We start from the raw sequence: 16,286 nt of genomic DNA, 5'->3' as shown, positions 1-16,286 counted from the left end.
TTATGATGTCGCGCGCAGCTGCTCGATTCTCGAGTCGCACGCTTCCGATTATCCGTTCGGTGCCCGGGGCCCCGATTCTTTCGCGGAATTCTTTGCCGCAGAAGCCGAGCCGCCGATCGCGATCTAGTTTCGAAAGTGGGAGGACTCGGCCCGCGGGAGGAGACACGGCCGCGAATCGTCCCCCGGGGGAGGGACGGAGGTTCTTGACCTAGCCGGAGATCATCCTCGACGATGGTAACTGTGCCAAGTCGCGGTGACTTTCCGCTCGGACCGCCGCAATCTATCGAAAAATTCGATCGCGCTCCACTTTATCGCGCGCGACCGCGATTATGCGTGCGCCTGTCTCCTCTGTGTGAGCCGCTCATGGACACGCGACACCGATCGAAAATTAAAAGAGCGAGCGAGCGACGCTGCGCGATCCGACACGGCGACACAACGTTTTCCGCGTTGCGTTAGGTTAGCGCCGAATTAATCGCCCTTCGCGCGAGACGCGTTCCGGCCGCGGAAAAATCCGCGATCGATCGATCCGGGATCAAAATTCGCCCGGCATTGCATCGGGAACGCGATCGCGATCTTCGCGCGGATCTCTCAGCACGGCGAATTTCGAGAAATCATTGTTCTTTGTTCCTTTTCGGAGAAAAGGCGTGTTCCGTTCACCTAGAAAACACCTAACCGCAGAGCAAATACCTCCGCGCTTTATATCTGTTTGAAAAAACCAGCTCCAAAGATCGACTTTCCGCCGCTCGTTTACTTTTGTTATTCATCGGTCCAACTATCTGACTCAGTCAAGGTTAAATCGACTGGTCAAGGCACGCCCTTTGCTCCGATCAGGGCAGCCGCCGGCAGAGAGCGGCGTATCTAGGCGCTGCTGCGGCGAGTGGGCGCGGCCTGCCCGGTGGGCGTGGCTCCGTTGCCCTCGCTTTGGACCTGCCAGCTCGTCGCGCGGTGATAATTGTCGAAACTGTGCGTAGATCCGGGCTTTCTGACGCGATCTCCTAATCTTAGGAAACGCTGTATCGACGATTTCACGAAATTCCCGTCGAGTTTGACAAGCCTTCTTTCGCAATCGCCCCTTTGCAGACCTCCACCGCGCTATCTCGGCTCCCCGGAGCTTCACGGACCACGAAATTGTTTTCGGGACTCCTAAATAATAATATTTATACGGTCCTAAGCGTCGATAACGGCTGCTCGCGCGATCCCGGCCACGCGAATACCCTTCCCGCGATCGAACCGCGGCTGATAACGGCGCGGAGAACGTCGTCGCGAGGACGTTTCGACGTCGGATTCGTCTTACGTTCTTCGGTTCGATGAATGAGCGAATATCGGAGATTTTTCGCGGGATTTGCGGCTACTGCGCCGTGCATTGAATTGAACGATTTTGTTAGTTGCGACGGTTTTCGGGGTGGTAATTAGGTGGTCAATGTGTTAAATTGATTTTCGAACTTGTACAATTATTTTCGCGACCGATATATCGGAATATATTTATGCAATTAGCGGATCATTGTGGGAAAATAAATATTGTTTAAGATATAATCGTAATAAACGCGAGTTAGTCGAAATAATGTTTGCTCTTTCGACGGGCGTAACGAATCGAAAGTGATACAAAATTATCCTAACGTCGCGACAATTTCGAATTCGACCTATTCACCTCTTCGACGAATGCATAAAATCCGCAGTGAAACGAGAGATATATACATAAAAAAAAAAAGTGTCCTGAAACGCGTTTATCTAATTCCGCCGATAAACGCGTCCGCTGATATTTTATTTTCGGCTAGCGCGCGAGATAATCGCGCGCAAATTCGACGTGGAAATCGTGCTTTTTTCACCGGGCGAACGGAACATTTTCGCGCGAATTTCGCCCGCGGAAATTCGCGCGGGCGTCCGACGATAAAGGGGCACCGTATCCGGGCATCGCGAAATCCTCTTCGCGGCTGCTCGTCGCGAGCCTAAACGAGCGTGTGCAACACCCTGGCGTCGAGCCGTGAATGAAACGATCTTTCGGACACGCTCGGTCGGATTGATTTATTTTCGGCGACAACGATGAACGATAAATTCTATCTCTATGAATTTTCGGCGCCGACCGCTCATGCTAGCCCGATAATTCCGAGATTAATTATCGGCCGGCTTTTTTTTTCTTTTTTTCTTCGGCTCGCAGCCCGACAAAAACGCGGTCACCAAGGTCACCAAGGACCGGGTTGTGATATATCGCGAGGCCTCACGGCCGACGGATCACGGATCGATTCGCGATCGCGGGATCCGGGGATCCAGGGATCGTAATGCGTGCCGGCCTCGATCCTCGCGAAATTGTGCGTAACGCGATTATAGCAATTTCTCTCTGATTCGCGCTCGGATTGCGCGCAAAAGTGGTAAGTTTGGGAAGAGGAGATTATTATTATTATCATCATTATTATGATTATTATTATTATTCGATTATTATGTTATTATTATTATTCGATTATATTATTATTATTATTATTATTATTATTATTATTATTATTATTATTATTATTCGATTATTATTCGATTATTATGTTATTATTATTATTCGATTATTATATTATTATTATTATTATTATTATTATTATGTTAGTTATTATATTGTTTGATACGCGATTATTAGTTTTATAAGTACCGATCGTCAATAACTATAAAAATGAGCCGAAAAGGCTCGGATAATTGCGTCTCCTCTTCTCGAATCGACCATTTTTGTGCGCAATCTGAGCGTCAATTAGAGAGAATTTACTGTATTTGTAATTATCTTCGATTTTACTAGCATAGAAATGCAAATACATCGTGGAAAAATGTCAAAATGCAGAAATCTACGGTCCTCGAAGAAATTATAAGATTCAGAATCCATCGATATTGCATATTATGCACTAATTTAATCCGAGATTTTCGCTCGCTGTTGCCGAACGCCTTTCTCCTTTCTTTCTCGTCGACAATCGGTAACTATGATCGCATCTTCTCCTCCCAAAAATAGTCCATTGTTGTGCGCAATCCGAGCGCGAATTGGGGAAAAATTACTGTATTTATCGGCGTTCGGATTCCGAGATTCGGCGCGAATGAAACGGCATTTCCACATTCTTCTTTTTCTTTCTTTGGAAGAGGACGCGTCGGAGAGAAAATCGTGAGGAAAATTGTTCGACTTGTTTTGATCCTGCGACATTCGTGCCAGAAGGAAACAGCGATAAGTGGTTTTTAAATTCGTGAAAAGGCAACAAGAATGGAGCTCGTGCGCTGCTAGCTGTTTCTCTCCCTTTTGCTCTCTCTCTCTTTCGCTCTTTCGCTCTTTCGTTCTCTCTCTCCTTTTCTCTTTATTTCGCTCTCTCTTGCTCTCTTTATCTCTATTTCACGCTCTCTCTCTCTCTTTCGCTCTTTCGTTCTCTCTCTCCTTTTCTCTCTATTTCGCTCTCTCTTGCTCTCTTTATCTCTATTTCACGCTCTCCCTCTCTCTCTCTCTCTTTTTATTTCGCTCTCTTTTACTCTCTTTCTCTATTTTGCTTTTTCACTCTTTTCTCTCTCTCTCTATTTCGCTCACTTTTGCTCTCTTTCTCTATTTTGCTCCTTCGCTCTTTTTCTCTCTCTCTCCCACTCTCTCTATCTCTCTATCTTTCGTTCTCTTTCGCTCTCTATCTCTCTATTTCTCGTTCTCTTTCGCTCTCTATCTCTCTATCTTACGTTCTCTTTCGCTCTCTTTCTCTATTTCGCTCTCTCTCTCTCTCTCTCTCTCTCTCTCTCTCTCGCTCTCTGTCGCTCCACTCGCGGCCCCGTTATCGCCGATTAATTATTTATTGCGGTGACACAAGCGTGCCGGGAAAACAGAGCGATTTTCTGCGCAGGTTTTCGCAAGAAATCGTCGCTCGTGCTCGGAAATCGTCGCAGATTAGGCGAGATCTTCGGCCCGTGCCGGCGACGTTTACATTGAAACGACACGCGTCATAGATCGTCGGGCCGACGTTGCTGCGTCACGCCTCGTCATTGGTCCGTCTGCTCGTATCGGACGCCGATCATCGACGGGTTAGTCCCGCCCCGCCGCGATTCAACTGGAATCGAGGAGATATTCGCGAAAAAATTGTCGCGCGTTTCCGCGGAAACGCGCGACAACGCGAGTTTTCGAACGAAAACGAAAGGGAAAACAAATCGATCGACGAGAACAAAGCGCGACGAGATCGCCTCGCCGATATTTACGAAGTCCGATTGCTCCACGATTTAAAGAGCACCTAAATGCGCGAAATAAACCTAAACCTGAAGCACCCAATTCTCGTTGCGAGATATTTTTCGCAAAAAGCAGCGCGATTCCCTCGAAACGAAAGAACTTCTCGCGCGAGTTCGCTATTCATAGCGAATATATATATAATAATATAATAATAATATTATATATAATAATATAATAATATATATTATTATATTATATATATATATATATATATATTATATATATATTTTTCGCAAAAAGCAGCGTGCGATTCCTTCGAAACGAAATTACTTCTCGCGCGAGTTCGCTATTCATAGCGAATATATATATAATAATATAATAATAATATTATATATAATAATATAATAATATATATTATTATATTATATATATATATATATATATATATATTATATATATATTTTTCGCAAAAAGCAGCGTGCGATTCCTTCGAAACGAAATTACTTCTCGCGCGAGTTCGCTATTCATAGCGAATATATATATAATAATATAATAATATAATAATAATACTATATATAATAATATAATAATATATATTATTATATTATTATATATATATTCGCTATGAATAGCGAACTCGCGCGAGAAGTTCTTTCGTTTCGAAGGAATCGCACGCTGCTTTTTGCGAAAAATATATATATAAAATATATATATAATATATATATAATAATATAAATAATATATATAATATATATATAATAATATAAATAATATATATTATATATATTTATTAAATATCTTCGAAAATACGCGAGAAATGTTGGTAAACCGGTGGCCCGCTGAATTTTCCGAGGAAAGCCGAGGAGCAGATCGCCGAGGTCGGCCGGCCGATCGACGTTCTCCCGAAGCTCTCTCAATTTATCGGCGAAGAGAACGATCTACGGGCAAGCCCGATCCGATTAAACGTCGCCGGATCGCCCGAGGAGGTCCACGTAAACGAAACCGACGAGCTGGATCGAGCCCCGACTCGGCGGGGTGGCGGGGGTGGTCGCGAATTAAAGGGGGAGGGCTTCGGCGATCGCGACGCGGATCCGTTCTGGATCGTGGAAGGGGTAGCCTCGCGCGGACACCGACAGGAAAAACAGGAAGCAAGAGAGAGAGAGAGAGAGAGAGAGAGAGGGAGAGAGAGAGAGACAAAGAAGGAAAGAGAGAGAAAGAGAGGGGGGAGAGAGAGAGTGCGAACCGTCTGGAGCCAAGCTGGCTGCACGAGAAGGGGCTCGGCATCTCGTTTACAAACCGCGCTCGATTAGGTAGGGACAGCTCTAAGCTTATAAGACAGCGAGCACAGCCCCCCGGCTGACCAATAGTCGCGAAACTGTGATTGCGTGCCTTGTGTCGCGTGCAGACGACCGCTAATTAGCTCGTGGAACGACGCGTGATCCCTGCGCACAAGCTCGAGAAACAGATCGGGTTAAGCGATTCGAAAGCGATCGAGAGACGCGAGCCGAGATAGCCGACGCTTTCGACGAAGAAGACGCACACAGAGAGAGAGACAGAGAGGAAAAGAGAGAGAGAGAGGCAGTGGTAAAAAGAGTGACATCGGGTGGTGGCATCGAAGGGCGCCGATCGCACAGACAATTGAGCTTCGTCGAGGACGAAGGGGGCTGCAAAGTACAAGTGCAACGAACCACCTGTTCCCTTTCTTTTTTCTCGGAAGAGGCTGCCGGACACTAATTGCAGGACTCGAGGTTGCTGTGAGTATTCCGGAGGCTTGCAATAGAGAGAATTTTTTGGTGTACGATAATTTTTTTCGTTAATTCAAGCTTCAGCTTGTAAACAGAAATGGACGATTTTTGGGAGAGGAGATCGCGATTGATTCGAGCGCGGCTCGTTTTTTGTTGTTGCGGATGATCGGGGATTAAAAAAACGAGCCGCGAGGATTCAACGGTCGTGTCTTCCTTTTTTTTTAATTGTTCGGTTTTGTTTGGAGGCTGAGCAACAATTGCGGAGAATTTATTGTATCTCGCTCGCGCGGCTGCGAAGTGATTTATATTGAATTTACGGGCGCCGAGCCGTCGGCACGGCTGTTATGTTAATGCAATCGTAATATTATGTTATTGGAATTACTGTAAAATAATTGTGTTATTATAGAATAACCGAATGATATTAGAATTTAATGCAGATATCTGGAAAACGCGGATCGATCTGAGTCGAAGCTTCGAAGCTACGCGAAATAAACTTTGCGCGCTTTCTTTCCCGGAAATTATTAATATAGTTTGTTCAAATTGGACGAAATCTTTCGTACATATAATATAGTATAATATAATATAATATAATATAATATAAATAAAATAAAAATATAATATAATATAAATATAATAAAAAATTCAATATAATATAAATATAATAAAAAATACAATATAATATAAATATAATAAAAATATAATATAATATAAATATAAGATAAAAATATAATGTAATATAAATATGAAATAAAAATATAATATAATATAACTATAAAATAAAAATATAATATAATATAAATATAATATAAATATAATAAAAATATAATATAATATAAATATAATAAAAATATAATATAATATAACTATAAAATATAATATAATATAACATAAAAATATAAAATAAAAATATAATATAATATAACTAACTCTGAAACTGTCAACCATAACCAAGCTAAACTGTAACAATCGGTGACCATAAAAATAAGCCACGAGGCTCGAACAATGATGCCCCCTCTCCCCGAATTGTCCATTTTCGTTTCCAAGCGGAGCGTCAATCAGGGAGAATTCACCGTAACACGCGGTGACGCAAAATGATTAATAAGGTTGAGTCAGTATCGTTCGCGAGTGAAAAGGAGAAATCAATCGAATCTTTTTGACATTATTGACATCGATGAAGACGCGATTCAACGGGTTAAGTCGGCGGGGCCGTACAGTGGTGGTCGGTGAAATTCTTCCACGAGGATCTGTAAAAGGCATCGATGTGTCTCATCGATGTACGTTCAAATTAGATCCCAAGGGTCGAGGCGCTCTCGCCGAGATATCAGTTTTAATTTATAATTTCTCCCAATTTCGTTGATTTCTCCGATCCGGCACGAGTTTCGGCAGGGAGATCGAGCGACTCGTCGGCCAGCGTCGTCGGCCGAAACGATTTTGCCGAGAAATCGCAACGACGGCGTTGCAATTGCATCCCCAAAAAATCGTAACAATGGCGTTGCAATTGCATCCCCAAAAAATCGTAACGACGGCGTTGCAATTGCATCCCCAAAAAATCGCAACGACGGCGTTGCAATCGCATCCCCCCAAAAAATTGCAACGACGGCGTTGCAATTGCATCCCCAAAAAATCGCAACGACGGCGTTGCAATTGCGTCCCCCAAAAAATCACAACGACGGCGTTGCAATTGCATCCCAAAAAAATCGCAACGACGGCGTTGAAATTGCATTCCCAAAAAAATTGCAACGACGACGTTGCAATTGCGTCCCCCAAAAAATCGCAATAACGGCGTTGCAATTGCATCCCAAAAAAATCGCAAGACAGCATTGCAATTGCATCCTCAAAAAAATCGCAACAACGGCGTTGCAATTGCATCCCCAAAAAATCGCAATGACGGCGTTGCAATTGCATCCCCCCAAAAATCGCAACGACGGCGTTGCAATCGCATTCCCAAAAAAATCGCAAGACAGCATTGCAATCGCATCCCCAAAAAATCGCAACGACGGCGTTGCAATTGCATCCCCCCAAAAAATCGCAACGACGGCGTTGCAATTGCATCCCCCCAAAAAATCGCAACGACGGCGTTCCAATCGCATTCCCAAAAAAATCGCAACGACGGCGTTGCAATTGCATCCCCCCAAAAAAATCGCGTCATCGGAAACGTCACCGCGACGTCACCGATGTTGGTGCAGCGGAAAATTTAGCGTGGATGCACACTGGGTCAAGACTGCGCCGCGTAGAGGGAATCGACGGGCTGCAATCTGTGCCGTGTCAGAAGTTAACTCGTCCGCGGTCGCGGCGAAAACAATTTCGCGCGAACATCCCGCGCGGCGGACGTCGGCTCTCGCTCGCGGTCGATCGAAATTAGCTTAGGTTGTTTTCCATCATTTTCCCTTTTGCGACGTCGTTCGATTGTCGTCGCCTGCTGATGGATCCGCGTAGAGACGAATCGATTTGAAATCGATTTGAAATCGATCCGTCGGCTACATTGAATATTGTTTGAAAAAGTTGGCGCAACTTTTTCAAACATTAACACGTTCCGTGCCGAGCTTTTTTTACTCGAATCTTCACACTTTGATATTTTACTAAAACTTGATGTATTACGTGCAATTATTAATTCTCGTACACATAACAACGTAACAAAAACTTATCAACGCCCATTCTTGCGGTGGAAATTGATGCTTCGGTTCTAAATTTCTTGTAAACAATTTGTTCAGTTCACTAAGTAAACATGCAAGCGTGCACCATGGATGGTACACGTGGCACGGAACGTGTTAACTTTGACTTTTGTCTGCTCGTCCGTCTATTTGAGCGGCTAATGCCGATTATTCAATTTTTTAATTCTTCTTGGCATCGTCGATGTACCTAATTTTATATTTACGTTATGTCAAGGTTCATACTGAGCAGAGTGAAAGCCTGAATAGCGTTGTCTGGCATTGCAAATTGTAGAATTCAGAGAAATCCAGACTATAGTTAATTCTTCGCTTGATTCATGTTTTCCTGGCGAAGCCAGAGACACGAGATTGAACTTATGTTCAATATTTATTTATTTATTTATTTATTTATTTATTTATTTATTTATTTATTTATTTATTTATTTATTTATTTATTTATTTATTTATTTATTTATTTATTTATTTATTTATTTATTTATTTGTGGGTTAAGGAACCCCATTGATAATATAAAACCATAAAACGAAAAGGTATTCGATTGCAGCGAATAAAAATCTCTGATTAAATTAATTAAAGTATGCGATATATCGATGGATTTCGAATTTTATAATTGCCTCGAAGACTGTACTTTATGCGCTTTGATATTTTCCATGATCGAGCCCCGTTGTTAATAAACATTATACTATATAAAATTATAAAACAGAAAGGGAATCGATAACGTAGAATAAAAAAATCTCAGATTTATTAGTTAATGGAATTAATCACAATTAATAAAAATATGCAATATCGGTGGATTTTGAATGTCACAACTTCTTCGAAGACTGTAATTTATGCATTTGTGTATTTTCGACGATTTATTTGCACTTCTATGCCGGTAAAGTTGAGGATAATCGCAAATACAGTAAATTCTGCCTAATTGAAACACAAATTGTGCATAAAAATGGACGATTTCAGAAGAGGAGGCACGATTGTTCGGGTCTTTTGGCTCGCTTTTATAATTGTTGGCAATCGGTGATTATAAAAATAATAATATCGTGTATCGAATAGTATAATAAGTAATATAATAAGATATAATATATATTATAATATTTATATTTTATATTTTTTATAATTTCTACATTATATATAATAACATATAATATTGTAATATACATTTATCATATATTTATTATACATATTTTATGATAAATATAATAATAATAATAATAATAATAATAATAATAATAATAATGAAATAATCAAATAATCGTCCCAAACTCTTCGGAAATTGTCCATTTACCGTAATTTAATGTAAAATCCGAGCGTCGATTAGGAAAAAAATTCACCATAAACCAAAAAGAAAAATGCGAATCACATCGATCGCGGGTCCGCGTGGTCGTCTCCTGTCGCAGGAATTGCAGGGGTGCCAGATAACCCGGTAAAAATCTTCCACTAGCCGCGGAATCCGCACGGCGCTCGTTTGATTAATGGTTTCCTTGTATCCGATTCCGGTATCGTATTTGTCCGAGCTCTCGCCGGGAAGAACGAGCAGCGAGCGCGGGGTGCCGGGGCGAAGGGGGGGCTCGACAAAGAGCGACCGCCGTGAAGAAGGGGACGAGGAAAACGCCTATTGTGTTTACACGGGAAGAGAGAGAAAGAGAGAGAGAGAGAGAGAGAGAGAGAGAGAGAGAGAGAGAGCACCCGACGATAGTCACATCGATGGAGCTCCTGCTAATTAGTCGATCGTTTTTTTATCCGGGCATTTGAAGCCTGCGAACGTTTCGCGCTTCTCGAGAAGAAGAAGAGCGAAACGGGAGATCATCGCGAAACAAATGGGGAGAGGGGGAGACATTTAGCGAGACAGTTAGGAAGACAGTTAATTAATTCGAACGTAAAACAGCGAATTCGCTGCGAAGACGCGAATCGAATACAGTAATGTCTCCCTAATAATGTCCATTTTTGTGGGCAATCTGAGCGTCAATTAGGGAGACATTACTGTATTCGATTCGCGTCAATTAGGGAGACATTACTGTGTTCGATTCGCGTCAATTAGAAAGACATTACTGTATTCGATTCGCGTGTTCGCGGCGAATTCGCTGTCACGTTCGAATTACAGTAATGTCTCCCTAACTGACGCTCAGGTGGTCAATTAGGGAGACATTACTGAATTCGATTCGCGTCAATTAGGGAGACATTACTGTATTCGATTCGCGTCAATTAGGGAGACATTACTGTGTTCGATTCGCGTCAATTAGGGAGACATTACTGTGTTCGATTCGCGTCAATTAGGGAGACATTACTGAATTCGATTCGCGTCAATTAGAGAGACATTACTGTGTTCGATTCGCGTCAATTAGGGAGACATTACTGTGTTCGATTCGCGTCAATTAGGGAGACATTACTGTATTCGATTCGCGTCAATTAGGGAGACATTACTGTGTTCGATTCGCGTGTTCGCGGCGAATTCGCTGTCACGTTCGAATTACAGTAATGTCTCCCTAACTGACGCTCAGGTGGTCAATTAGGGAGACATTACTGAATTCGATTCGCGTCAATTAGGGAGACATTACTGTGTTCGATTCGCGTCAATTAGGGAGACATTACTGAATTCGATTCGCGTCAATTAGAGAGACATTACTGTGTTCGATTCGCGTCAATTAGGGAGACATTACTGTGTTCGATTCGCGTCAATTAGGGAGACATTACTGTATTCGATTCGCGTCAATTAGGGAGACATTACTGTGTTCGATTCGCGTGTTCGCGGCGAATTCGCTGTCACGTTCGAATTACAGTAATGTCTCCCTAACTGACGCTCAGGTGGTCAATTAGGGAGACATTACTGAATTCGATTCGCGTCAATTAGGGAGACATTACTGTATTCGATTCGCGTCAATTAGGGAGACATTACTGTACACAGAATCTTTGGTCACGCGACATTGTTCAGGCTCGTTCTCCGTATCAGCTTAACATTTCATACTAAATTCTCGCTATTTCCGGACATTCGTTCGATCGTTTCCTACCGAAGACGCCTTACGATCTCAACAATCTCGAAAGAAAAACTAACGAACCGGACATTATCTCGACCGATTATGGTTCGAACTCGAAAAATCGATTCGCTTGCGATATTCACAGATCGAAATCCTCTATTCGTGCAATCCTACTCGAATCCTACAGAGTGCATACTCTGTTTCGAAAGACTGGCATGACGAAACCCGCGCGCAGAGTTGGCAGATGCAGAATCGCTGGTTCGATCAACAAGATCGACGGACTAACTAATTACATATATATATATAACGTCGTCTTAGCGGCGTGCAGAAACGCTGTCAGTATCACCGAGTCATCGTTTAATCGCGAACTCGGAGCAAACCCTTGCCTAAGTGAATAGATAAAGCGTTCCCGGTCGAGTAATTCCGTCGGAATAGAAAACGGGAAGAGGCGCGCGATGGAACCGAAGATAAGGAATCGCTGAACACGCGTCCGAAAGAAGACGCGGCTAGAGAGACGCAAAAGTAACGAACTAACTGGTCGGCCGAGAGAAACGTTTCTCGGCGAGTCACGAGATACGGAGCCGCGAGACGAAAAGCCGTGGATCGCGCGACACTTGAGATTCGATCGGGCTCGAACGCGACGTATCGCGACTGCCAATTCACAAAGCCGTGTGTCGGAGTCGCTTGTGGAAACCTTGACCCCTTGGAAACATTACGAAATTCGGTCGGGGCGCTTCTCTCTCTCTCTCTCTCTGTGTGTCTCTCTCTGTCTCTGTCTCTCTCTCTCTCTCTCGGTCTCTGTCTCTCTCTCTCTCTCTCTCTCTCTCTCTCTCTCTCTGCCTCTGTTTCTCTCTCTGTCTGTCTGTCTGTCTCTCTCTCTCTCTCTCTGCCTCTGTTTCTCTCTCTGTCTGTCTCTCTCTCTCTCTCTCTCTCTGCCTCTGTCTCTCTCTCTCTCTCTCTCTCTCTCTGTGTGTCTCTCTCTCTCTCTGCCTCTGTCTCTCTCTCTCTCTCTCTCTGTGTCTCTCTCTCTCTCTCTCTCTCTCTCTCTCTCTCTCTCTCTCTCTCTCTCTCTCTATCTCTGTCTCTTTAGCCTCGACGCGCGCCGCTTACGAATACCCGAGAGAACGCGCGACGACACAATTCGATCGAGCCACGACTTTGAACCGTCGATCCAGGCTCGCGCCTCTTTGGTACAGTAAAATCTCTCTTTCTATAGTCGCCGATCGTCGACGACTGTAACAACGAGCCGCGAGGCTCGAACAATCGTATCTCCTCTCCCCGAATTGTCCATTTTCGCGCTCGGTCCGAGCGTCGATTAGGGAGAATTTACCGCAGTTGTGGCAGCCGTGGCCGGGGCCCGTTCGAGTGTTCGCGATTAATATTCGTTCGTGCGTTTTCAAAGCCGTTTCATCGGGGCCGGGGTTGATCATTTTGTTCGACTCGATGTTAATACTCGATATTAATTACAAACGACCGCCGCGATATTAGGATTCGGACGGAATCTTCGTAACTCCGCGTCGGAACGGACCCGACGCCCGCCAAACCGAGGGTCGATCCTTCGGACTCGATGCCATTTTAACTCTAGATCCGAAACAGGCTCTCCGAGCCTGCAGCGTTCCCATTTTACACGACTCGGTGCGTTTTATCGATACGAGCCTCGCGAGTCGTCGCACGACAGCTCGTTTTTAACGACAAACGTGCCACCGCGGCTCGACCGACCGGCTTCTCGTATTTCTTATTTTACAGTTACCGAAATCGCGAAGCGGCGTCCATTCGTCGAACATGTTAGTATCGTAGTCAAAGATTATGAAACGGTGACAATCGGTAGTCGGAATAATCGTATCTCCTCTTCCGAAATTGCCCATTTTTGTTTACAATCCGTGCGTCGATTACAGGAGAATTTACCGTAATCGCTTTACCAAGCTTCGACGAGCGATCACATTCCCTTTGCACGAATTTCGACCAGCATTTCCAATTTACCATGTACAGTGGATTCTCGACTATCCGGACTAAACATCGCGACAAGAATGATCGAATAACGTTCCCACTTTTGTATCCAGATTCCACTTTTATTCATTTTCACGGGAAAAATCGTTTTACCGCGTCGATTGCCTCGCGCTCGAGTTAACAAGTCCGAACAATCGCGCTTCTATCGTATTTCCCTTGCTTTTCGTGATTAGACAGCCATCCGACAATGACGAATTATCATCGTTAATTATTCCTCATTAATCGCTTTACCAAACTTCGACGAGCGATCACATTCCCTTTGCACGAATTTCGATCAGCATTTCCAATTTACCTTGTACAGTGGATTCTCGACTATCCGGACTAAACATCGCGACAAGAATGTTCGAATAACGTTCCCACTTTTGTATCCAGATTCCACTTTTATTCATTTTCACGGGAAAAATCGTTTTACCGCGTCGATTGCCTCGCGCTCGAGTTAACAAGTCCGAACAATCGCGCTTCTATCGTATTTCCCTTGCTTTTCGTGATTAGACAGCCATCCGACAATGACGAATTATCATCGTTAATTATTCCTCATTAATCGCTTTACCAAACTTCGACGAGCGATCACATTCTCTTTGCACGAATTTCGACCAGCATTTCCAATTTACCATGTACAGTAGATTCTCGACTATCCGGACTAAACATCGCGACAAGAATGTTCGAATAACGTTCCCACTTTTGTATCCAGATTCCACTTTTATTCATTTTCACGGGAAAAATCGTTTTACCGCGTCGATTGCCTCGCGCTCGAGTTAACAAACCCGAACAATCGCGCTTTTATCGTATTTTCCTTGCTTTTCGTGATTAGGCAGCCATCCGACAATGACGAATTATCATCGTTAATTATTCCTCATTAATCGCGGCTAGGGAATGCCAAGCTTATCTCAATAAATAACAATAAACGTAAGTAGATCTGTCGTGGGACTCACCGCCATCGGATCCTTTCGCGAACAGCTTCCTCACAATCGCGGTTTTGTCGGTGTAAGCATCCACCCTCGCTATACGCTCGCACACGCTCTGGAACTCCTCGAAGGAATCGTCCCTGCTGCGAACCGGTGGATGATTCTTCTTCGATCTAGATCCTCCGGGTTGATCCTCGCTGGAGGACGCAGAACTGCTTCTCTTTGCCTTCTTCGGTTCCTTATCGGCGTTCTTAACCGGCGTTATCGCCTTGCGCTTTTTCGGAGAATCGTCCTTCTTCTTCGCTTTCGGCGTTTTGAACGGCGCTGAAAGTCGATTATATTGGATATATAATTATATTGGATATATAATTATATTGGATATATAATTATATTGGATATATAATTATATTGGATATATAATTATATTGGATATATAATTATATTGGATATATAATTATATTGGATATATAATTATATTGGATATATAATTATATTGGATATAGTTGGATATGAGCCGTTTACTTTGAAAGTGGGATAAGTCACTTTTTTCTTTTTAAATGAAAAGATACTGTTCAATTGTAATTAGCGTTACCATTAACTCGATTGTTTTGAAAAAATGACTTATGTCACTTTCAAAATAAACGGCTCATATATTGCAATTTTGGATATTTTTTAAGGAAGAATCAGCTTCGAGAGAAACGCGTTCGAGACACGGCTAATTCTGATCAGAATCGGCTGATTCGCGCGTGATCTACGAAATGTTGTTAATAACAAGTGCCATTAACTGCAAATGTTGTTAATAAACCGCGGACTTGATGCTTCTGGGGCAAAAATGTGCGGACATTATTTCAAACAGCGAAAAGCTAAGAACGTAAAAAATAGCTAAGAATAAGTTGATGTATCGGTTCGAACTTGTTAAAGCGATTAAAGACAGAAAAGAGAACGTGTGCTTGACACTGCTGCGTCTTGCAATTTATATTAAATACAGACAATTTCTATTTTTCATCAAGATCCGCGGTCTAGTTATGAATTTTTTCTGAATCGAAGCAAAATCGAAATCTCGGAATAAAAAAAAGCAAATAAAGGCATACAGATCGAATAAAGACGAAGAACAGCTCGTTGACACGTTATTGACGATGATTTTCCAACGACCGAAAGTCTGCAATTTACGGTTAAAATAACAATACATACTGGTACACAAATAAAAAATAAAAGAGAAAATGAGAAAAGTCACGACAAAAACGTACGAACATTAAGAAAGAAACGAATAGTCGAGCTAATTAAATAAAGTGATGAAGTATAGTATAAATGATAAATAACAATGATAATCACAACGATAAAAATAAATTAATAATAAATAATACAGAACAGTACAACGATGCGAACAGAAAAGTAACAGCGAATACGTAGCATCGAAGGTAACAGCTAATCGTTCGAGATTGTGCGATCCCCGGCCGAGGGGATCGCGAAATACAGTAAATTCTGCCTAATTGATGCTTAGATCGTGCACAGGAACGGGCAATTTCGGAAGATTAGCTACGATTGTCGGAGCCTCGCGGCTCGGTTCCACAGTCACCGATCGTCAACAGCTATAAAAAGGAGCCGCGAGGCTCGTATAATCGTGTCTCCTCTCCCCGAAATTGTCCATTTTTCTGCGCAATCCGAGAGTCAATTACGGAGAATTGACTGTAGATCAGAATCGACTGAGCCGATTAGTGCACAAAACGCGTAGTATAATCCCGACTGCGGTGGCTTCGACGTTAATAAGAATAACCTATAGAAACGATACAGAGAGAGAGAGAGAGAGAGAGAAGAGGAGAACTGGGTTATTTCGCGGGAC

The 16,286-nt window shown here is 43.0% G+C and overlaps 2 protein-coding genes across 3 annotated transcripts in view; one reads left to right on the top strand and one right to left on the bottom strand.

The window, feature by feature from the left end:
• DNAlig3 (DNA ligase 3) overlaps nucleotides 1–16,286 on the bottom strand; it is a 55,879-nt gene that overhangs the window by 14,375 nt on the left and 25,218 nt on the right. For both annotated transcript variants that reach the window (XM_033486923.2, XM_033486925.2), the window contains exon 3: nucleotides 14,474–14,770. In XM_033486923.2, the coding sequence (XP_033342814.2) occupies nucleotides 14,474–14,770 (297 nt within the window). The remainder of the gene's footprint in view (nucleotides 1–14,473; nucleotides 14,771–16,286) is intronic.
• LOC117229959 (uncharacterized) overlaps nucleotides 5,460–16,286 on the top strand; it is a 35,366-nt gene continuing 24,539 nt past the window's right edge. Inside the window, exon 1 of the mRNA XM_033486927.2 lies at nucleotides 5,460–5,910. The gene's annotated coding sequence lies outside the window, so the exon portion shown is untranslated. The remainder of the gene's footprint in view (nucleotides 5,911–16,286) is intronic.

Source organism: Megalopta genalis, chromosome 2 (assembly GCF_051020955.1).
Source record: "Megalopta genalis isolate 19385.01 chromosome 2, iyMegGena1_principal, whole genome shotgun sequence".
Taxonomy (NCBI): domain Eukaryota; kingdom Metazoa; phylum Arthropoda; class Insecta; order Hymenoptera; family Halictidae; genus Megalopta; species Megalopta genalis.
Note: the sequence above shows the minus strand (reverse complement) of the source record. Positions and strands in the feature narration are given on the sequence as shown.